Source organism: Perca flavescens, chromosome 19 (genome assembly GCF_004354835.1).
Source record: "Perca flavescens isolate YP-PL-M2 chromosome 19, PFLA_1.0, whole genome shotgun sequence".
In the NCBI taxonomy this organism is placed as follows: domain Eukaryota; kingdom Metazoa; phylum Chordata; class Actinopteri; order Perciformes; family Percidae; genus Perca; species Perca flavescens.
In genome coordinates, this window is record NC_041349.1 from 2506883 (window position 1) to 2531528 (window position 24646).

A 24646-nucleotide genomic window follows, 5' to 3' on the forward strand; every position below is an offset into this window, starting at 1 on the left:
GAGCAAAGTAGAGCTACAACTACTACCAATTATTTTCATGGTGTATTCATGTGTGGATTATGTTCTGGACGAATGGATGAGTTGTTTGGTCTCTAAAATGTGGATCAGTGTTTCCCAAAAAGCCCAAGGTGACGTCCTCAAATGTCTTGTTTTGTCCACAACTCAAATATATTCAGTTTCCTGTCCCAGTGGAGAGAAGAGACTAGAACATATTCACATTTAACAAGCTTACCCCTCAAATACGACCCATGGGATCATTTCATAACACTGATTGTGTGTTTATATATATCTATATATATATATATATCTATATATATATATATATATAGATAGATAGATAGATAGATATATGTATATATATATATAGATAGATATATATATATATATATATATATATATTAAAACAAAATCTGATGAATCTGGATAAACTTTGTAAGTGAACCTTTTGTTTTGTTATTTTGTAATACTTTTATTTGACTGTGATGCTCATGTCATATACAGTAAGTATTTCATCACCACAGTTGACTATTTACTACGCCTACTGACAGGACACGCCCACCATAGTGTATGTATAAAAAGAGCAGTCAGTGGTGACTACTCTTATCAAAAGAACAGTTCATCAAAGGAACATTTTGGTCTCATTAACAGGTAAGAGAGAAGGTTTATGAAATTTAAAAGACCAAGTTAATAATAGGTCTTATAATGCCATTTTCATTGTTTTTGCACTCAGTTTGATATAGTGTTAGTTAACCTAATCCATGCTAAGAATGGTTATTATTGATCTCTCCCCACCAGGATTCTGCTGCTTTCCAGAGTGAAAATGGTGAATTATGAAGTGACTCTATCCAATGGCAATCTTGCCTATGCCTACTCTTTTAACAAGGTCTTCATTAAGCTGGTAGGAACAGATGGGGAGAGCGAACGCACGTGGCTCAAAGGAGCTTTACAATTCACCAAAGGAACAGTGAGTCCTAAATATCCCTCTCTCCATTTAAATGTAGTACATGCTTCCTCAACGTTGCCTATATGAGATCTTATTCACAGAAAATACTGTGATACTATTGCACAAGTTAGATTTTCTCCACCCTTTTACATTTAGGAATTGTATAATTATTGTGATGTTACGGTTCAGTTCTTCCATACAGAGCAGAAGGGAGTGGCAGAGTCAGAAATAACATGAAAGTTAGTAAGGCAAAAACAAGAAATGGGCAATGTTTCTAATGAACTAAAGCATGGCTGAAGTAGCACTTGAAGCAGTTCAGCATATTTGATGAAGTTGCATGATTCTTGCAATTTTGGGGTTGTATCCAAATGGTTGAATGCACTTAATGTAAGTTGCTTTGTATTTGTAATTTATAATCACTTTTATTTCTTTTTTTCCTTTATTACTCTAGTTGATATCCTGCCCTGTTTCCATTGGAAAGCTGGTCCTGATAGAGCTGGACAAACAGCCTCTCCCACTGTTCCCTCAAGACTCTTGGTTCCCCGCCAAGGTGGAAGTGAAATCTCCTGAGGGAGCTACCTACACCTTTCCTATCTACCGCTGGATCACTGACAGCCAGGTGCACCGCTTCCGAGAGGGAACAGGTTTGTCTAAATTAGCTCGGCATCCTGTACACTGTTCACTGACCACAGAAAGCATAAAATAAAGACACGTTCTTCCAGCCGGTCTATAAGAAGGCTGAAGTTAATTCATGCCAACATACTATACTGTATATACAGTATAAAAAATGTATGTTGTGGTTCTTTCTCCAAGCTCTGAGAGTCTTCGAAGACAAGCATCATCTTGGCAGGTCCAGTCGGCAGCAGGAACTGGGTCAAAGAGAGAAGGACTATCGGTGAGAGATCAGAACAACATTTTTATTTCCTGCACTCCAAAACTAACATGCCTCCAAACCTCCTCCACAATATAACGTTGTTACACCTGCCAGGGTTTATTTAAATGCATTATACTATAACATACAGTATGCTGCAAAATTGCAATATTACATAAATAAATACATGCCAAGGACAGGACATTATTCTTAGATAAATCGGAGTTAAACTGGTATGTAGTCCAAAGTTCCTTACCTTTCTGCTCTTCTATATTTATTCCAGCTGGGATGTGTATGCAGAGGGAATACCCCACTGCATGAAGGCAACGGACCCTGATTCTTTGCCTTGTGAGATCCGCTTCTCCTTTACTAAGAACACAGAGTTTCTCTTCACTGCAGGCACCGGGTAAGGTCCTCAATTTCTGTCAGAAATCTATCTGTGTTACTTTGTACCTGACTATCAATGTTATTTAAGACAGTATAATGAAGTTACTCTACTTTTATTTTCTAGGTTGACTGAACTGGAACTTAAGGGTCTGGCTTCATACAAGGAGAACTGGACAAATATTGATGATATCAATCGGGTGTTCTGCTGCAAACGGACTGACATATCAGGTACTATCATGGACGTTTCATGAAATACTTGATACTGTATTTATAGTAGTACACAGGGGCGTCGGACGGGGGGGGACAGAGTACACAGTGCCCTCATGTGAGGAGGGCCCAAAAAGATACTAGAATGAATAGCTGTTGATGCGGGGAGGGGCCCATAGAAAATGCCTTTCTACAGGGCCCAGGATTTTGTGCTACGTCCCTGGTAGTACACTACACTGTATTTACTCAGATATCCGACAGCATTCCTACCCAAAAAAAACTACTAGATAGTTTATTGGCTTCTGTACTTGGCTCAAAAAGTAAACGTGTCTAAACCTAAGTTAGGGTTTCCTAATTTTATGCTTTGTCCATGTGTAACACATTGTTGTCCTTGTTTCAGTTTCACATGCAGTGTACACATAAGCTGATAACAGTGGCAGAGTAAGATTTTCTAGCCAACATTTCAAACTCAGTCAAGTTTATCTCTGTTCATTTTCCAGACTATGTCCAGGAACATTGGAAGGAGGACGCTGTTTTTGGCTCCCAGTATCTAAATGGTGTGAACCCCATGTTGATCCGACGTTGTTCAGCTCTGCCCGATAACTTTCCTGTCACTGACAACATGGTCTTCCTCCATGGTCAGGGTAGCTTGAGAAATGAAATGCAGGTGAATGTCCTGATCTTGATTGACCTTAGTATTTGAAACAATCGTGTTCTGCCCCATGACATGTTCAATTAGGAATTGCATGTTGAATGTTTACGTAGTGTATGTAATATCCACACTGTATGCATGTGAGTCAAATAGTTTCTCATCTTCACTAAACTTTCAAACAGAAAGGCAACATATTCCTGTGTGACTACAAGCTTTTGGATGGAGTGAAGGCAAACATCGTCAATGGGAAGAAGCAGTACTTGATGGCTCCCCTCGTCCTGCTCCACAAAACTCCTGATGATAAACTGATGCCAATTGCTATCCAGGTGAGATTAGCACTCAAATGTAGCTTATAGTGAAGCTTAAGGTTAGGGAGTAATCCCTCTTCCAGGACTGACAGACATGCACTACTATACTGTATATATCATATATACAATATATACAGGGTAGACAGAAATACCTTTAGTAAAATTAATAATGAAGAACAAACATACTGCATATGAAGAATGTGGTTTAGAGAAAAAGCTATATTTAAGGTATTTTCATTGCAATTGCCAGACAGCCTACCTCCCTCTTTCCTTTTGTCAAAGACATAAGAAGTTAGACATGAAATCATTGATGATTGAGGATCAACTGATCCTGTGCTCTGACCTGGGATGACGACAACATACAACAATTACAGAACATTCTTTAACATTGATAACCAGTACTGGAAATGGATCCAATGGATTGAATAAACCACATCACCCTTTCTTCTCCTGCAGCTGAAACAGACTCCAGCAGATGACAACCCCATCTTCCTTCCTACTGATTCTGAGTACGACTGGTTGATGGCCAAGATTTTTGTGAGAAGTGCAGATTTCAGTGAGCATCAACTCAATGTTCACCTGCTGCGCACTCATCTGCTGGCTGAAGTGTTTGCAGTGTCACTGCTGCGTAATGTGCCAATGGTGCATCCACTGTACAAGGTAACTGAAGGCTGAATACTCAACTTACTGTAGATGTAGTTTTATCATCTTGAATTTTTTTTATCTTCCAAAGTAGGTGAATCAGGTTTGTGTGTATTTATTTGCAAGCATTTCTCACTGCTAAATGGTATAGAAGCATCCAGATTTCTGACTTTGTTAACCTGTAATAGTGTTACTAACAGAGTTCCCTCCTTCCCTCAGCTCCTCATACCTCACACTCGCTACACTCTGCAGATCAACTACTTAGCTCGAAGTCTTCTAATATCTAAGACTGGAGTTTTTACACAGGTACGTAAATACCAAGAAGCTCACTAAAGAAACGTTTTTTTTTTTTCAATGTCATTTACAGTATTTGTGTCTAACTACATCCCTTACATATCTGACTGTTATCTAGTTTGCAGCTTCTGGTGGAGAGGGTCTGATACCAATCCTGAAGAGATCACTGTCCTCAACGACCTACAGCTCCCTCTGCATACCAGAGGACATTGCTGAACGTGGTTTGGAGGCTGTGCCGAACTTCTACTACAGGGATGATGGACTCAAGCTTTGGGATATCATCCAAAGGTAGTACAGGTGGAAAAAGGGAGCCCCAAAATCCTGCCCTCTTTAGTAGCTAGCGTTTGTTCTCTTATGTAACTCAGTTCAATTTCTCATGAATCATTTTGAGTCAGCCAACTTTTGTGTAGGGTTTCCTGTCCATAATCTAAAGGTATTAACTACTAATCTGCAACATTTGAGCTCCACCACGCCTATTAATGTCTTTTTCCAAATAACCTTAACATCAGGCCGAACACCTACAGTACTTTGACATCGCTGATGAAGTTACCTCAAGTTACCACACTACGGGCACGCACTCTACCACGTGAGCTACCCAGGCGCCCTAGCTACTGCCTCTTGATTTGAGTAGAGTGGCAGTTGGTTATGAAATTTTATCAATATTCCTGCCTGAAATACTTTGATAGAGAACTTCGGCGAGATGAGATGAGAGGCATCCTTACACTTAAACATTGAAGGTGTCAGTTTCAATAAAAAACTATAATCAGTATGGTTGAGTCCTGTAGCTCTGAGGTGATAATGAGTATAATCATTTGTAATGGCAGAGGGGACTGTATTGGAATGACAGAATATGAAATGTGCAATTCTTTTGGGGTTTAATTGAAATTAATGATTCACCTACATAAATAGTATGAATATAAACATATTTACTTTCTTGCCCAGCGTTAGATGTGAGAAGATCAATATGTTTGCGTGTTAAGTACGGAGCTACAGCCAAGAGGCTATTATCTTAGCTTAGCATAAACACTGATCTCTCCAAATGTCCAAAGTACGTCTACCAAAGCCTACCTCGCTGTAAAAGCCAGATCATTACTCGCTCCAAATATTTGGGGGTGGCAGTAGCTCAGTCCGTAGGGAGTTGCATTAGGAACCTGAAACTATCTGGTTCAAGCCCCTGTACGGACCAAAGTACTGAGTATGGATTTCGGGCCTTTGTGTAGTGATTTCTAACAAAACAGAGTATAAATTGTAATTTCCCCACTCAATAATAAAATAGACAAAGACTGTCTCACTATTGCTGTGTGTATAACAATACATATCTCAACTAGGAATGTGTTTTATATTTTACCTTTCTACATTTCTCAAAGGTTTGTGCAGGGAGTGCTCAGCTTCTACTACAAGAATGACGCTGAGGTCCAGAAAGACTCTGAACTGCAGAAGTGGATTTCAGACATTTTTGAACATGGATTTCTTTCCCAAGCAAGCACAGGTGAGTTTAAATTTTAAAAAAAGCTCATTATGGTGATAAATGATGCTTTATGATATTTTGATGATATATTATCATAATGCAAACATAACTCAACCAGTCATCTGGATGTCTTTGAGTCAGTTTATTCCTTCTAATTCTCAGGAATTCCACAGAGCTTTACCACCATGGCTGAGTTGGTCAAGTTTGTCACCATGGTGATCTTCACTTGCTCAGGACAGCACTCAGCTGTGAATGCTGGACAGGTGAAGCCTTTTAACTTAACCTATTTTTGTGGAATTGTGTTGCAGTTTAGTTCTGAACTGAAGAAAGATGGAAGACATTAACAAGAGTCTCCAGCCATGCTAACAGGTCTGTGATGCTGCACTTAGTCACAGTGATGCTTTGAACTAAATGCAACATGTGCTAAAATACTCACAACGAAAACGCTAACATGCTGACTTTTAGTATTTATGTTTACAAAGTTCACAATCTTAGTTCACCATGTTAACATGCAAACATTTAGTAACATCTAAATCTAAAACACAAACAACACCTGAGACGGATGGAAATGGCAGTTTTGCAGGTATTTGGTCATAAAGATTGGACAAATATTTTGATGTGATGATGGTGCTGGATGACAAGTCAGAGGATCACCAAAGTGATTCCAACATGAATGTGTGAACGGGATTTAATGACAATCTAGCAAATAAAGTTGTTAAGTTGAAAACCACAAATGTTAACCTCATGGTGGCACTAAGTAAAAAGTCAGGGGATCACCAAAGTCATTAGAATCTATCCTCTGGGGACCACGAATCAGTGTGGACCAAAGTGGTGAACCGACTGACCTATTGACTGTCACGGCATGACTTCAAAGAGTATTAAGCAGTAAGTAATCTGTCAATCATGAATTCATTGCAGTATGACTATGGTGGCTGGATGCCCAACTCTCCCATCTCTCTGCAACTTCCTCCACCAACCACAAAGGGGACAACAAGCGAGGCCACGATGCTGAAGACATTCCCTGACGTCAACACAACAGTTCAAGGAATGGCCACCATGTGGCTACTCAGCAAGCAGTCGTCTGACTTCGTAAGTGCCCAAGATTTTATGAAATATTATTAAATAAATCACCTTAATGTTCAGGTTGTAAAAAGAAGGTCAATATGTCATTAAGGCAAGACACCCTCTTTGAGCCACATAAAGAACTCATGCTCACTACAACTGTACATTATATTGCCAATAGTTTAAGTTCAAACATTTCTAAACATTTATCTCATTAGGTCCCTCTTGGCCAATACCCAGAGGACCATTTCAGTGAGAAGATTCCCTGCGAGCTGATAAAGGATTTTCAAGGAGGGCTTGGAGAGTTAAGTGTGGTCATCAAAGCCAGAAACAAGAGCCTGGAGGTCCCATACACATACATGGATCCAACAAAGATGGAAAACAGCGTGGCCCTTTAAATAGCAGAAGGTGTGACCTCCTCAGCTGTTGGCCAAATTCAGCTTCATATTAACACAAGTGAGAAAGGGAAGAACTGCATGTTTCTGTTTTTTGTAGTCTGTGTTGTGTACAAGCTTGTTCTGTATGTGAAATAGTTTGTTCTGTGCCAGTTAATCTACAGAACAAAATATACATTATTTTGAGAAAACAATGAAGAAAATATATATTTTAGAACTAGTATTAGCTTTGTTTACTCTAGTTGTTTTCATTTTTTAACATTTTACTGATGACGAAACTTAGAATCAAGCTTTTTTTGTGCTAGAAAATGGTGAATATAAAATGATGAGGCTGATTTGTCATGTAATAATCACAGCAAAGCCCTAAATGCACAGTGCTACACAAATTTGATTTATTGTTCACAATGATTAAAAATGTAACTTCTTAATAATTTGTCTATATTCTATACATTGTTTATGTTTTAGAAATTGCTCTTGTTATGTTGTCGTGTTAATTTGTTTCTGTGATTTTCTGCATTTATAGTGTATGGTTTCTCTAAACCAAAATAAAGTATTGCTAAACCTACATAATGAGTGGGATATTATTATCGTCATTACGTTTACGGCGGATCACTTGTTACCGGGTTAAATCGCCGTGGTAACGCATGCTGAACACCTAACCTGGATGGGAGCAGGTTAAGTTGGTGATCAGAGATCAACCGGTGTAAAAGCACCGCCTACTGACCAATCAATATTCGACTGATAACGGCGTCACCGTTCTTATAGAAGATCCGTCGGAGCTTGGTGCACAGAGAGAGAGGTCCGCTCAGAAAGTTAAAACATTTAGAGACCAACAACCCCGTTACATTCTCTGATGGGTATCTTTATGAAATATATAGATTTTCAGCAGAGGGAATTACGTATCTTTGTTGGCTTCTTCAACGTGTGTCGCCAATGCGCACATCCATCCATCCATCCATCCATCCATCCATCTTCGTCCGCTTATCCGGTGTCGGGTCGCGGGGGGAGCAGCTCCAGCAGGGGACCCCAAACTTCCCTTTCCCGAGCAACATTAACCAGCAATGCGCACATCGGTTTGAATTATGTTTTTATGTTTTATTTGCTCTCACGATCGCTTCCCACTGCCAGGACTGCAACTAAAATAATAGGCTAACGCAACGGCAGTTTATGGAAAGCACAGGTGTAATGATGGTCATTTCTTGGTCCTGACTGATGGGGAAGTGATATTGATAAGAGTTGTGATTTACAGCATCGCCTATTTTTTTGCAATATTACAATACATGTCATTTAGCTGACGCTTTTATCAAAAGCAACTTACAAATGCTATATATGTCAGAGGTCGCATGCCTCTGGAGAAACTAGGGGTTAAGTGTCTTGCTCAGTGACACATTGGTTGATCTACCACAGTGGGAATCAAACCCAGGTCTCCCACACCAAAGGCATGTGTCATACCCACTGCGCCACCACCACCCTTTTGCCAGCTTTCATTCCTATTTTAGGAAGCAGCGACTGTATTGCGTTTTGCCTGCAAAACTGTGTCTGTGTTCTTAATATTTATGTAGAATTATAGTTTGCACTTCTTATGTAAAATATGCGGCTCTGGTAGATGTTTGTGATTTGTCACGCAGTGCAAACACCGCCTCTTTTATGTGAACGTGTCGCTGGATCGGGAAACCCTGAGTTGACTGAACTAGTTGTTAACCACCGTCGGGACACAGGTTATGTGGGACCGCGGTTGTTAGGTTAGGTGAAGCTGGGTAACTGAAAGAAATCCAGGACATGTTGATCTTGATTCGTAGTACAGGCCTCTGCTTTTAAACTCAGACATAACCAAAGGTATTGTACTTGGCCCCAAACACCTCCAAAGATCATTATCTGAATATAGCTCAGTATGAAATCACCCTGGCCTCCAGCACCAATGTAAGGAATCTCAGCGTTATCATTGATCAGAATATATCCTTTAATGCCTACATAAACAAACTTCAAGAACCGCCTATACTTAGGCACAATCTGTCTCAAAATGATGCAAAAGATCCAGTGTGATGGCCCCCTCCCACCTCTGTGTCTGCCTGCTCTAATCCTATGCATGACTGATTCATGCTGATTTGAAGCAACTGGGCGCATTGCTCCACAGGGAATAAAAGTACCAGCTTTCTAATAACCTGATTTATTGGCATTTTTGTGTCTCTTCCAAGTTGTTGCCATGACCTAGAGCCAGGTTTATGACACTAGTCCATGCATTTGTGGACTATTGTAATTCCTTATTATCTGGGTTGGCTTCCTGTAAAATCCAGAATTGATTTTAAAATCCTTCTCCTGACCTACACAGCTCTTAATGGTCAGGCACCATCATATCTTACAGAGTGTGGGACTTCCTATGACACACTGAAGCTCAATTAAGGTAGATGTTACCTTTTCATGTTAAATTCATTCACACACACATACATATATAATAAAATCTACCATTTTAATAAATAAAGATGATCTGATGATGCATGCATTGAGCCGATCATGTGCTGAGGCTTTGAGAAGAAAGAAAGCATGATGTAATGCAGTCAGACAGCCAGCAGGAGGCAGCTTTCACTCTGTTCTCTGAGGATCATTTCACTGAAAAGGCTTTCACTTATGGGAAGTCTGCAGAATAATCAGTTCCAACACTGGAGGGACAACAGGCCCAGTGGACACACAGACACAGAACTGCTTTTATCATTACAGTTTTTTTCAATTGCTAAACGACACGTCACAACTGGAGTCACGTGTGCAAAACTCTAACTCCAGTCTGCACAGCAGCAGTTCATGTGGACCAAACTCTAGTTGGTTTCTCATCGCTTGAACACAGTTTTCTAAACTCTACACACTTATCCCAGGACTTTAACCACAACCTGCACAACACTGTAGATTTACAGCACTTTGTTCAGATGCTAACACACTGCTGTCAACACTGTTAACCACACATTCAGAACAGAAGAGATTTAAGTCTGGTGCCTATCAAACACTGCTGATTGGGATTCTAGCTGAAAGCCTCAGCAGGTGTCTTGTTTTAGACTAGTTAGTGAACATATACGGCATTTATACAGAGAAAGATCAGAAAGACTTTTTTTGTATACAAACACCAAAGAGAATGAAACAATTATACACTGTACCGTTTGAGAGAAACAGGTAAAAGATCAAAGATACCAACATGTCCAGGTAAGATGTCTGAGGTTATGTACACAGATATAAAAAAAGTGAACAACACTATATCTTATAATAGTAAATAGTATATAGTATAATAGTAAAATGGCGGTGAAAGCAATAGAAACACCACATTCATTAGTATTTAGAGATGATGAAGACATCCAATGTGATGAAGAAAACTTGCCACATGATGCTGGAGAGAGGCAGGATTAGTCCCACTATTCTCTGGTACTGTTACGTATGTACCTTTAGTTTTTTTCCCAGTAATTCCATAAATTACTAGTGACAAAATACTTTATTGAAGAAAACTTTTCATTCCTTCTTTTTTACCTTATGTAAAAATTGGTATGCTATACAATCTATATTTTTTCCTTAAATAAACTGTTGAGTAGTGTCAAGTCACTCAAATTGTTCAAACTGTAAAGATGAAAAAGTTTGTAATTTGTGTATTGGTGTTTGATGCTAGTGTTTTTACCCTCAGTGTGTTCTGAGTGACAGTGTGTGTTATCTCAGTGTGTGTGTGTGTGTGTGTGTGTGTGTGTGTGTGTGTGTGTGTATCTCAGTGAGGATTGTACATAGTGTCTGGCTGCACTGAGCCTGTTTTGCAGCTGATGTGAACTGTTTAGCTCAGGTGACTGTTGGTAGTGCAGACTGGAGTTAGAGTTTTGCACATGTGACTCCAATTGTGCCCACTGTCGTTTAGCAATCGGAAAAAACTGTAATTTAAAAAAAAAGTTAATTTATGACTGACAAAAAGTTCAGTGCATCTGTTTCCTGTCTGATCAGAAGTAAACATGTTTCTGTTTTTGGTGGATCAGTTCCAACAAGTTATTCTGTCTGAGGACAAAACATGTCATATTTAGGTTCTTCTGCCAAAGACACAACAATGATGCTGAGTTCCATCAACAACAAGACAAATATGTAAAACTAAAACACACACACATCCATTCAGACACACCTTGATGCATTAGAATATAGAAATAAAGATGATCTGAGAGCTGATTCCATCTGTGTTTATTCTGAACACAGTGAAGAGGTGACTCAAGTCAAAGGTCACAACTGCATGTTGGTTGCCTGTTCTCTCCTTTACTTGATCTGTTTCTGTATTACACTGCTTTAAAGTGTCCATATTATGAAGAAATCACTTTTTGGTGGATTTGGGGTATTATTTTGTGTCTCTGGTGCTTCCACACGCATAAAAACGTGGAAAAAAAACCATCCATGCTGTTTTGAGTGAGATACGGTTTCTGAATGTGTCCTGCCTTCAGTCTCCTGGTGAGCTGTTCAAAATCTGCATGGCTTTCTACATCATTGGCCAAAACTAGGGGGCTAACGCTAGCATGCTAGTTTTTGTTTCTATAGTTTTAACAGGCAGAAACACATTTGTGTGACAGAGAGAGAGAGAGCGAGAGAGAGACAGAGAGAGAGTGAGAGAGGGAGTGAGTGAGAGAGAGAGAGAGAGAGAGAGAGAGAGAGAGAGAGAGAGAGAGAGAGAGAGAGAGAGAGAGAGAGATAGCAGGTCAGACTTGGACTGCATTGGGTTTGGGATTCCTTGGAACACACACTGTGGGAGTAGTAGAACACACACCTTTTTTAACCATTTAAAGTGGACATTTTAACATGTATTAGTTTGACTCTATAATTAAAAACATTTCAGATATCCATAACGTCATAAAGATAAATAATCAAATGCAGCATTAGTTCTGCTGTAGTACCTGATCGCTAAGAATGCTGGGATACCGGTTGGATGTCAAACACGGTGAAAAGTAAAGCCGCCTTCTGCTACGTGCTAATCTGTCTCACGTCTTTATAGGAAGACATCACACAAAGATAATGAGTGTGATGGTTAAATCAAATAAATTACCTTATAATAATGAACAGAAACATGATGGAAGGTGATCACTAACCTACAGAATAATGTGCCTAAAACTCTCAGTATATATTGTGGGAAAAATAAATATGTTGTTGCATTTGAATCCTAAACTACTTTTATATGCTAATGGTTTTATTTATTTATGTATGGTATTTTATTGTGTAACCTCTCAGTTGAAGGTTAATAGGAAGTTACAGTAAACATAGAGCTTTTATTGTGATGGGAAAAAGGAAGTGGATACAGTGTGGTATGTGTTTGGTTTGGTCTGTGTTGTGGTTGAATAAAGTGAGACGTTCAGTGCCGTCTGGGTTCCAGTATTGGAAGTCTCTATTTTACAGCCAAACCAGAATCTAGACAACATAAGAAACCCTCGGTTACATTTATATTGTATTCAGAGCACATTATTTTCTTTTTCCACTGTTGGAGTGTCACTTGTAACGTCAGGTTCCTCCCATTACACCAGGGCGCAATCTTGTGGCGGCTTGTGAAAAGGACAGGTTTTATATTGGCAGTGTCTCTGTGTTAGTTCCAAGGTTACAAGTTCATGAAAGGACTCCTGAGCTCCTGGTTTCACTACTTTCATACTATAAGTTAAACTTATACTGTAGCTGTGAGTAACTCTTTGTATGAATGCAGATATTAAAGGTAGTTTCAGAGGAAAGTCTAGTGTTAGTTGTTAGATGTTAATGTTTAAAGACTTAAACAGTGGCCATGGATTACTGGACAGGCCTACTGGGGAAAGGCCCAGGGGTCCAAAATGTCAGGGGCCTCCTGGGCCTTCACCTACAAAATGTCCCTCAACAAGGCACCAAGTAACCAAGATATAAAACAGAAGTGCTAATAAAGAGTATATTCACACAGCTTTCGCTACTGTTGGTGCTCGGAGCAGCCATGTTGGATTGTGATGTCGGAGTTAATGAGGTTCTTCTCTTTGTAAGGACCAACAGCTGTTGGACAGCCAGTAAAAGCCTCCTCCTTCATCTTTATATACGACTATGTCACATGTCTGCTACAAGGAAACAGGCTGTTGGATATGAGAGAAGTGAAGTTATGATCACATTGGAACAAAGCACAGAGAGAAAAGATGCTCATCATTTTATTTTATCTGATCTGAAGAGATTGAAAACTTGACATCTAAACAGACATGACCAACAACACGACTTACAGCAGAACCTGAACAACTATCTGCTACTAAAGATGGCGACGAGAAGAAACCTGCTCGACTAAAACAAGCCGATGGTGTCGCTGTGACTGAGCTGGTTACGTTTTCAGAGGCTGGTTTTGGAACGGTCAAAAATCAGCTGCAAACTATAGAAATTAGATTATACATTTTATTTCTATGTTTGAAACTGTCAGCTGTTGGCAGAATGTTAAAACTAGAACATGTGGAGATCCACAGGGAAGAGTTCTGAGGCTTCCACTCTTTCTGATCTATGAGGACTTGAAATTTTGAGCTTCTTCTCAGATCAGTTCAGAAGTGATGCTCTGTGGTGACATCATCATAGTCTTCATCCAATCCCATCTCAGCCTGGGTGGGTGGGGTCATCACTGCGGAGATGGGCAGGTAATTTCCTACAGTCAGAGCAAGTTAGAAAGAAAATGTAGATAATTGATCAGTTGTTAACTGATCAACACCAGAGTGGTGAGATTGATTGATTGATTGATTGATTGATTGATTGATTGTAAGGTCAGTTAATGATTCAGTGTTACCTGTGGCTCTGTGTCGATATAAAGAGACCATGATGAAAGTGGAGATGCAGTACGGACAGAACACCACCAGGTGGCAGACCAGTCTGATCACAAGGTGGGTGGGGGTCTGAGACCGGGGGCGGAGTTGATGTTGTGTCAGGGGGCGGGGCTGAGGTGACAGTGGGTGAAGCTGATGTGTCAGGGGGTGGGGCTGAGGTGACAGGGGGCGGCAGAGAGCTCAAAGTAGGGCTTGTGGTCCTAGGTTTCTCTGTAGAGAGAATCAGCTGTCAGGTGAATATCTGGATGAATGAACTCCTGAAATCAAAGGTAACCTCCTCACCTGTGACAGAGACCCAGCTGGGTGGAGACTCTCCAACACTGCTGATGTTGCACTTGTAGAGGCCTTCATCAGACCTGGAAACATGGTGGATGGTCATGTGACCTGCAGGCTCAGTCCTGATGAAGGAGCCATCTTTATAGAAACCAGCTGGGAGGTTGGAGGACCTCTTTGTTCTACAGGTCAGAGTGAGGTCTTCTCCCTCCATCACAGGGAGGACAGGACTCTGCAGGATCACTGGTCCACCTCAACACAGAGACAAACTACAGCATGTCATCCATTCACACACAGCTTCATCAATACTGACTCCACAGTCTGATCTTACCAGTGACAGTGATGGTGATGCTGTTACTGGTTGCTCCCTCTCTGGACTCACACCAGTAAACTCCACTGTACCCTGGGACCATGTAGCTGATGTTACAGGAAGAACCAGCAGGTCTTCCCCAGCCATCTCCACACTGAGACCTGGTGTCTCTTTTTGTGTTCCTCCTCAGAGTCCATCCAACAGAGCTGTCGTCCTCCTCACAGCTCAGAGAGACAGACTGTCCTTTAAACATCTGAGAGCTGCTGGGACTCACAGTCAGAGAGACTGGAGGGAGGAGGGAGAAGAATGTGTTGTGGGTGAAAAACTAGTTGTTGATTATTACTGCTGTTTTTCACCACTTTAAAGAGAAATTGGCTGCTGAGATTTAGAACAAACCAAAACTTAGAACTTCTAGTTTGATGAAACATTAGTTTGATATTGAGAAATATGTCAAATATAATCTGTCCAAGGTGAAAAGATGTGTGTCTACTCAGTTCAGGTCTGGAATACTCCCTCTCCATGTTGAAACAGGATGTTGGTCGGGCACCAGTGAGGAAGACAGACTTATATGATGTTATTTATGGGATCTCAATGAAAATCTAAATGAAGTTCATTTTGCTTTGTATTGTCCATATTATCCTGATTTAAGATTGTAATTATTTAACAAAGTTAAAGTAAGAGATGAGGCAGGATATACATCTGATAGTTTGGTTGTTTGAACATAAAACATTTTTTAAAATTTTTAGAACAAGCATGGTCTAAAAGGAAGACTGCTTTGTATCAATGATTCTCTGACTGGTAGTGACTTTTATATTTACCTATTTATTGATGAAATTTTTGGTACAAAGTGTCTAGTTGACAATGTACGGGGTTACACTATTGTGTTGTGTCTGCTGTAATATGTTTTCTTCATTCTTTATTTTGTGCAGAGTAGAGTATGTTGTGTGTGGACATTGTACCGGAAACTGTGAATAAAATGACTTTTATATGGGGGTCATGTGATTCTGTATGGGAGGGGCCACTTAGTGGCATGACACATTAATAAAAAATATACATCATATCAAAGTGTGACTGGGCCGCTGATACTTCACATGAATTATCTGGGAAACTTAAGGAATCAGCTGATTTCTTTACACATGCAATAATTTATTTAAGTTGGGAAACCTTCCTTCATGTTTGCTCCCAGGACACTCCAATATCTTAACCTCATTGTTTGTGATGTTTTTCATCTTTACATTTCTCGTTTTCTACTTTTTCTCAGAATAAGTATCTCTACATTGAAGCCACTCAGCATTTCAAAGGGATGTGGTTAACCATATCTGGTATTCTGGGGGAGTTTCTGCATGCGAAGAAGCTGGCGGATGTAGATGTAGGTGAGATGTATCGTTGTTCATATGCAGGTTTGAAGAAAACCAAACTTTTAACACACACTTTGACAACTTGTTCAACACATGCTTTGATAAATGAGGCATCTGGCTTCTAAATGATAAACTACTGAAAGATCTCAACTTGAACACTCACAATTGCCCTCTACACATTCTAAAAGTACTCTAAACAAGAAAACAGTGTACTGACCTTGGTTTGTTGGACATCTCAGCAGTGAGGTCAGAACTGAAGAGATTAGATACTTTGGTTAGTTGGAGTTTGGTTCAAAGTTTAAATAATAAATGAAAAGAACACGCTAAAAACTTTAAATCATTTACACAATCTTTCAAAATGACATTATCATAATTGTAATCTGTAAAAACTATAGATATATAAGGTTTTCTTTCATCTTGTATTTCTTTCTAGGTATAGACTGATTATCTGGATGTTTGTTTGTCAGTTTGCAGATCATCTGTGTCAGCGTTTTATTTGCCAGATAACCGATAAAGTTAATAATTAATTAATTAATCAATTAAAAAGTGGTCTACTTTTGCACGGCCACAGCTCTGTGTCTGTCCCTCTGCTTCAGATTCACTCACCACTGAGTCTGACTTAACCTTCTGAGGACAAAAGACACAGTGGTGCGTTGAAGCGATGAACACTCCTACTCAAAAATCAATATAAGAAAATTTCATTTTAGACATTTATTTAGGCAAGGCAAGGCAAGGCAGCTTTATTTGTAGAGCACATTTCAGCAGGAGGGCAATTCAAAGTGCTTTACATAAAACATTAAAGAGCAGTTAGAAAACAATTAAAAACAAATTAAAACATTAAAAGACAAGAATAAAATTGATAGTGCAGTATAAGAATTTAAAGAACTAAAATTTACAATTTTATTCATATATTACGCTACTTTTATGAACCCAAGACTTACCATTTAAACAAAGTTTTGTGTTGGAGTTTTTAACATTCCAAAATCTTAATTTTGATTTAAAGATTTTCATTTTAACTGTAAATGCAAATCAGTTCCAAATATCGGTTTCATTAACTAATAATCAAGATCAACCTTGATAAACCAGTATCGGTCGATCTCTATTTCTTCCAGCTGATATTTTTCAGAAACACAGTGTACTTACAGAGCAGCCAGAGTAGAGATGTTTCCTCCATCCTGACAGTTGGTCAAATGATGTCTTGACTTTTTGTTCAGTGTATATCCGCATCAAGTAAAACTCTTCTTCCTTCCTCTGTGACTGGCAGTGTTACATGCATGCATACGTACTTTCATGCATAGAGATACATACTTACGCAAGTACTACATTTGTGCCAAGGCAGCTTCTAATAATCTTGAAACAAAGAAAACTATCTCTATGTAGGTGGCAGCAGTTCAGTTGCAAGTAAGTGAACACAACACCACCTCGCCTCTGTTAAACCACTGAAAAGGGGATCAGAAAGAGACTCAAATAAACAGTGTAAACTAAACATCAAGAATGCCACGAATGCCAAGTAGGTTTTACCATAAAGTAATTTGCCTTTGTGCTTTAGTGTGTTACGGTCAAAATAAGAATATGTGCAAAATATTTGCTTTAAAGTTATTGTCCGTAAGAAGTTGTTTCTAGTGGAAGCTTTGGCGTTAGATGTAATTTCAGGCGGGCCTCTGGACTTCATCTCCCAGAGTTCCTTTCAAAGACGTGTCGACTGTATGAGGTCGGGAGCTTTACAGCTGGCTTCAAGTATGGCGATCATTTCCTGAATGTTCTTTGGTCCGACCTGGGCTTTAAACATACTGTTGTTGATTTGGTTTCCATGTTGTAACCAACCTTTTACAGTTTATGAATCTCAGCTTTGCCATCTATACTTTGAATCACAGTTGTATTTTCAGTGTTAATAATGAATGGTCTGTGTGACACCCTGACATGTTTATATATATATATATATATATATATATATCTGTTTATACTGTAGCTGCTCTGTGGGCGTGAAGTCCTTTTCACCTGACTTGGGTTTTCTTATCAGCTCTCACAGCAGTAACACGTGTTAAGAAGAAAGAAAAAAACTGAGAAAATGTAAACTGTACTTCCCTTTAACGAGTAGACTTTGACACTTCTGTGATCAGACATCAAATCAAACAGAGAGGTACGGCTGCTCTTCTTTGTCTCCATCACTTCATGGTGATGAAGGAACAGTGGGACATTTCATATACAAACAGTACACAGACAACTGACCTTTCATTATCAATGATGTTTACTGAAGGTGCTCTGGTCAAGACATGCAGATAGTGTGTATCGTACTACTTCTGGAAACGACTGCTCATGACTGCAGACAGTCACTGTCACACACTGGTGTTACACACGGTACACAGTGTACACACTACCCGAAACAACAGTGACTACTTTTACATGCACACATGTACTTACAGAAAATGAGACTTAAAGAAAGAGAATAAGATGATTTCCCTCCTAAATGTGGAAATATAATGATCTATTCCTATAACAAGATATAGCTACAAAAGGACAAAACACTGACTGTGTTTACATGCACAAAATACTGATTTTTTTGTCCTCATTCTAAAAAAAAAGAAAACATTCAGACTAAGCGGTTTACATGGCTAATGAAAATGTAAATGAACTGCTTAGCTACACATGTATGAGGTGTCTAATAATAAAGTAAGTAAAAGCCAAAGACTTAATATTAACAGTCAATGGTCAAAGCCTCCAGCAGAGCCAGAGGTCCTCTACTCCTCACTGAGGAAGACCTGAACACCATCACACCAGTCCAACCAGTGGAGTCCAGCCGGCCAATCACTGGTCCCCAGAGACCCTCACACCTCAGAACATTTATCTTATTAAAGCTAAGTGAGCCTAATGTAGCTACAAAGAGAAGAACAAGTCACATTGAGGGTCACATTTACATTCTTTAGATGTGTTTTTCACCAGCAACATTTCATAACATACAAGGCATCAGACGGCCCCCCCACTTCCATGGATTATAGCCCTGGACAATAACTGCACACATTCAAATCAGACCCTTTATATCTTCTTATATCTTCTTATCATTTTCAATAAGCTGCTGATAGTAAACCTCTCTCTGGATGAGAGCATCATATCAGACCCTTTCTATCCATCTTCTTATCATTTTCAATAAGCTGCTGATAGTAAACCTCTCTCTGGATGAGAGCATCATATCAGACCCTTTATATCCATCTTCTTATCATTTTCAATAAGCTGCTGATAGTAAACCTCTCTCTGGATGAGAGCATCATATCAGACCCTTTATATCCATCTTCTTATCATTTTCAATAAGCTGCTGATAGTAAACCTCTCTCTGGATGAGAGCATCATATCAGTTGAGTCAGACAGCCAGCAGGTGGCAGCACAGCTCCTTCTCTTTCTTTACACATGATCAGTTCAGCAGGGAACAGCTCACAGCTCTTTAATTTATGGAGTTTTAATTCAACCGTCACTGTATTAGAGGAACATTTAGGCTACAAAATAAAAATCATCACCATGGCAACAGACACATGACATCACACACCAGTGCCCAAACCAACAGTTCATTCATTTCAGAACCAGAAAACACAGCAGAGACCAAACTCACACAGTTCTACTACAACAACAACACGTGGTCAAAAAACATTATTATTAACATTATTAAGATGCATTACAACAACACATATATATACACAATTTTTAAATGTGTTTTGTAACTTTTTCTAGCTTTTTTTTTGAAGACTTTGGCACTTTTGACAATGTTTTTATGGCGCTTATTTTGATGTTTATTTCAATGTTTTTGTTGCCTTTTGTTTTTGCGAGTTTTTTTTGCAATCACAATTTTATCTATAGGTTTAAATGTTAAAAATACACTGATTTTAAACAAATCTAATAGATTCATAGCCAAATTTACACATCCGCTGGAGATAAAGATAGTAAACAACTTTGGTCTGAACATGGGATGAGTTGAGATCTAGAAAACACTTCGAATGGATCCTTTACAGTCTCTACTTTTAATACTTGAACACAGTATTTGTTAACAGTGTGTTTTTTTTCAATGCTTCTTTTAAGTTTTTTTTTATAACATCAGAATTTAGCTGACTGTTTTTCTAATTCTGAGATTTTTTTTTTATTTTTTCAAAATGTCTTTAAATTTTTTTCAACTTCTTCCAGTTTTGTTTCAATTTAAAATTCTAAAGATTTTTTTTTTTTTTTTTTTTACTCACCATTTGATCCCACCATTTGGGAAGTTTGGGGTCCCCTGCTGGAGCTGCTCCCCCCGCGACCCGACACCGGATAAGCGGACGAAGATGGATTTGATCCACTGGGGGAAAATTGTTTTCACAGTTTATTTCATGCATATGTTAATATACCCGTAAATGGATTAAAAGAATATCTGCGTATGTCCGACACCGGCAACATGACGGAGCCCGGGTCAAAACGTAGCAGCGTGAATGCGTTGGTGGCCATTAAGGCTTCCTGATGAACTGAAAGCCTTCCCACACTCCTCACACACGTACGGTTTCTCTCCGGCGTGACCGCGCCGGTGAACTTCCAAGGCGTATTCCCGGGAAAACATCTTCTTACAGATCTCGCACCAATACGGCTTCTCTCCGGAGTGAATACGAAGGTGGCGAATCAGCGTTCCTCGCCGCCCGAACGCTTGCCCGCACTCGCCGCAGCTGTGCGGCTTCAACCCGGCGTGAATGCGCTTATGGTTGGTTAGCTCGCCTCTGGACGTGAACGCTTTGCCACACTGGTCACAGCCGTGCGCTCTCTCCCCCGTGTGAATGTTCTGGTGGTTTTGGAAGTGACCCTTGTGAAGGAAAGTGGCTCCGCACTCGCCGCAGGTGAAGCGTTTCTCTCCGGTGTGAATGCCGTAGTGAAGTTTTAGGGAACACGCCAGAGCAAACGCTTTGCCGCACTGGTCACAGCTGAAGGGCTTCTCGCCGCTGTGAGTCAGCTGATGGGCTTTGAGGTGACTGCTGCGTTTGAAGCTCTTCTCACACTGGTCACAGCTGAAGGGCTTCTCCTCTGGTGGAACGTTCTTTACATTATCCTTTGGGTCTCTGGGTTTCTGGAGCAACAGACAGACAGACGGAGAGAGAGAGGGAGACAGAGAGAGACAGAGACAGACAGAGAGCGAGAGAGACAGAGAGAGAGAGAGAGAGAGAGACATAGATAGAGTTAAATGTCATGGTTGAATGTAAAAACACGGAAACACCAGAGCAGGGGGAATGAGAGGGGGAAACACCAGAGCAGTTGCCTGATTATGGCCCTCTGAGTACCAGAGAAGTTGTGTAGGTAGTGTTGTAGTATTTATAGATGACGAGATACCAGTGGGACTTTCATATGAAATGTTATGATGTGTACCATAGACAATCAAACACACTGGATGTTCACCTTTTGTGGAGAACTCATTCTTGTTCTTCAGGGGGAACTAATTCCAGACGGACGTCCTGAAGTCAGAAGGGTCTCGTCCCACAGATGAGCTGTGAAGACAACAACCAGAGACACACCATGAGACAGGAGACACTCCACACTAGAACATCACTATACTCATATACTATCTGCTGATCTACACACAGAGACACTAATATATATATATATATATATATATATATATATATATATATATATATATATATATATATATATATACATATACTATCTTCCTCGGACTTAAGTTTCCCAGAACACGAGGATCAATCTGAGACCAAGAGCTCAGTTAAACAGGTTTACTGAAGTCCAGCATTTCAAGTATCAAAGTCTGTCAAATTATGAACACCGTCTAATACACACACAGACACACACACACACACACACACACACACACACACACACACACACACACACACACACACACCATATATATACTATCAACAAACAGACACACCGTGAGACAGTGGAACATCCTTAGTCCGTTCTGAAATCCAGATCAACTTGCAATAAGTGAATTTTTTTAAACAGAATCAGATTCTAAATGACAGAAGAGCCCAGTTTGATGCTCTTCCTGTCTGAATGGAGCTTTATATTCGGGCCAACGCCGATCAACAGGAACCAATGTTTCCTGCTGATAAAACAAACAGGCAGTGACAGGAAGTGAAAGTCAGAGCAGATGTGGAGTACTCAGATCCGTTACTACTGTAACAGTACCTCAGTATTGTCCTTAAAGTGTAATTTCTGTATTTTTCAAGCCCGATGTCGCCAAACCTACCAGACTCCATGTAAATAATCACTACTTTTATCATGGTAAAACACACTTAATTCAAAGTGGACAGAAACTAAATAAAACTACCAAAAGTCGTCTTGGTTCATCTTTCCACTGTTCCAACAATCACCACTCTGGTTTGATTGAAATAAACCCTTAAAAGTCTTGATTATTTACATGGAGTCTGGTCTTTTAGCGTGTATAGAGCCAGCATATCTCCACCAGACTCCATGTAAATAATCAGGACTTTTAGTGTGTATAGAGCCAGCATATCTCCACCAGACTCCATGTAAATAATCAGGACTTTTAGCGTGTATAGAGCCAGCATATCTCCACCAGACTCCATGTAAATAATCAGGACTTTTAGTGTGTATAGAGCCAGCATATCTCCACCAGACTCCATGTAAATAATCAGGACTTTTAGTGTGTATAGAGCCAGCATATCTCCACCAGACTCCATGTAAATAACCAGGACTTTTAGCGTGTATAGAGCCAGCATATTTCCACATGTAAACGGATGTTTTTATGTTTAAAAAAAGGATCTTACTCTTGTACGGAACCATCCCATAATGTTGTCAGACATTTATAATAATAAGAGAACAGAAAAATAACCCTACAGTAAACGTTTGTTATCATTTCGGGCATTATTAGTGGGGTAATTTACGAGAGACAAACGTGGATCCATTAGCCCCTGCGCTAAGCTATTCAGCTGATAACGCTGCTCTACGCTAACTCTCCCAATGTTAGACCCAGCTGAAAAAAGCTTCTTGGGGGGTGTTTGGCTCGAGGTCATGGTGCAAAGGACCCTAGGGTGAAATTACTCCGAACAATCACTTTAAACAAATTAGAAGAAATCCAGTTTTCTTTGTGAATGAATAATGTATCGTAAATAAATAAATGTTCTTCCTTAAAATACAGGGAGAATAAGTAAGTCCACCCCTATGTTAGATTCCCATAGAGGCAGGCAGACTTTTATTTTGAAAGGCCAGTTATTTCATGGATCCAGGATAATATGCATCCTGATAAAGTTCCCTTGGCCTTTGGAATTAAAATACCCCCCCATCATCACATACCCTTCACCATACCCCCACATGATCACATACCCTTCACCATACCCCCACATCATCACATACCCTTCACCATACCCCCACATCATCACATACCCTTCACCATACCCCCACATGATCACATACCCCCCACATCATCACATACCCTTCACCATACCCCCCACATCATCAGCTATTTTAAAGAGAACTTTATCAGGATGCATAGTATCCTGGATCCATGAAATAACTGGCCTTTCAAAATAAAACCATGCCTGCCTCTATGGGAATCTAACACAGGGGTGTACTTACTTATGCTCCCTGTATTTTAAGGAATAACATTTATTTATTTACGATACATTATTTATTCAGAAAAAATGTTTATGATAACAAGGGGTTGCAAAAGTGAGACTTTCAAAACAACTTCTTTCTGCGTCTGAAATAAATGCTCATTACACAGTATTATATGACTTAATTATAAAGTATATAATGTATTTTATGATGATAAAATCAGTGATTATTTACATGGAGTCTGGTGGGTTTGGTAAAAGAAATCACCAACACCAGTATAACGGGATGTATTTTAGGTTCTGGTTAATTCCTGCAGAAATGGGGACAGCACCGCCTGCTGGCTTCACTTCCACATTGCGCCGCAGCCCTAAAAGTGATGAATTCTGGGTAATCCACAGCAGAACTCCTGATAACTGCTGTGGTAAGTCACATGTTAAACGATACAGAGATAATATTAGCCAAAATGCTTTAAAGCATGCCACACAATGTTGTATTGTACTGTATTTAGTTGTGATGTAGGTTAGAGATGAATGACGTCTGTTTGGCGTTGAGTGAGTCAGAGCTGAATGCTTAATGTAGCATCTGATGCTATTTCTCCGTCTGACTGACTCTGTGTTGTGTAGGGCTGTTTATGTCTCTGTCTGACCATCACCAAACTCCACCAGACTCCATGTAAATAATCAGGACTTTTAGCATGTATAGAGCCAGCATATCTCCACCAGACTCCATGTAAATAATCAGGACTTTTAGCATGTATAGAGCCAGCATATCTCCACCAGACTCCATGTAAATAATCAGGACTTTTAGCGTGTATAGAGCCAGCATATTTCCACCAGACTCCATGTAAATAATCAGGACTTTTAGCGTGTATAGAGCCAGCATATTTCCACCAGACTCCATGTAAATAATCAGGACTTTTAGCGTGTATAGAGCCAGCATATCTCCACCAGACTCCATGTAAATAATCAGGACTTTTAGCGTGTATAGAGCCAGCATATCTCCACCAGACTCCATGTAAATAATCAGGACTTTTAGCGTGTATAGAGCCAGCATATCTCCACCAGACTCCATGTAAATAATCAGGACTTTTAGCGTGTATAGAGCCAGCATATCTCCACCAGACTCCATGTAAATAATCAG

At 39.7% G+C, this 24646-nt stretch overlaps 2 protein-coding genes across 2 annotated transcripts; one reads left to right on the forward strand and one right to left on the reverse strand.

Annotated features, from left to right (window-relative positions):
* Positions 1-620: 620 nt before the first annotated feature.
* LOC114574044 (arachidonate 15-lipoxygenase B) lies at positions 621-7400 on the forward strand. The gene is made up of 15 exons (XM_028606335.1): positions 621-648; positions 796-964; positions 1395-1587; positions 1757-1838; positions 2098-2220; positions 2326-2429; positions 2909-3075; positions 3243-3386; positions 3825-4028; positions 4230-4316; positions 4423-4592; positions 5672-5793; positions 5935-6035; positions 6691-6861; positions 7053-7400. The coding sequence occupies exons 2-15, from the start codon at positions 821-823 to the stop codon at positions 7230-7232; spliced, it is 1992 nt and encodes a 663-aa protein (XP_028462136.1). The 5' UTR covers positions 621-648; positions 796-820; the 3' UTR covers positions 7233-7400.
* A 12996-nt stretch (positions 7401-20396) lies between these two features.
* On the reverse strand, positions 20397-21382 carry LOC114546108 (zinc finger protein 239-like). Its single transcript, XM_028564772.1, has 2 exons — positions 21365-21382; positions 20397-21038 (listed from the first exon to the last, which is right to left on the reverse strand). The coding sequence occupies exons 1-2, from the start codon at positions 21380-21382 to the stop codon at positions 20397-20399; spliced, it is 660 nt and encodes a 219-aa protein (XP_028420573.1).
* Between the last annotated feature and the right edge of the window lie 3264 nt (positions 21383-24646).

Bases quoted from the DNA above. Each gene is read 5' to 3' on its own strand.
- LOC114574044 (XM_028606335.1), top strand. From the start codon at position 821: ATGGTGAATTATGAAGTGACTCTATCCAATGGCAATCTTGCCTATGCC. The intron at 2,430-2,908 runs GTACTATCATGG...TTCATTTTCCAG, and splicing joins CAAACGGACTGACATATCAG to ACTATGTCCAGGAACATTGG. The intron at 5,794-5,934 runs GTGAGTTTAAAT...TCTAATTCTCAG, and splicing joins TCTTTCCCAAGCAAGCACAG to GAATTCCACAGAGCTTTACC.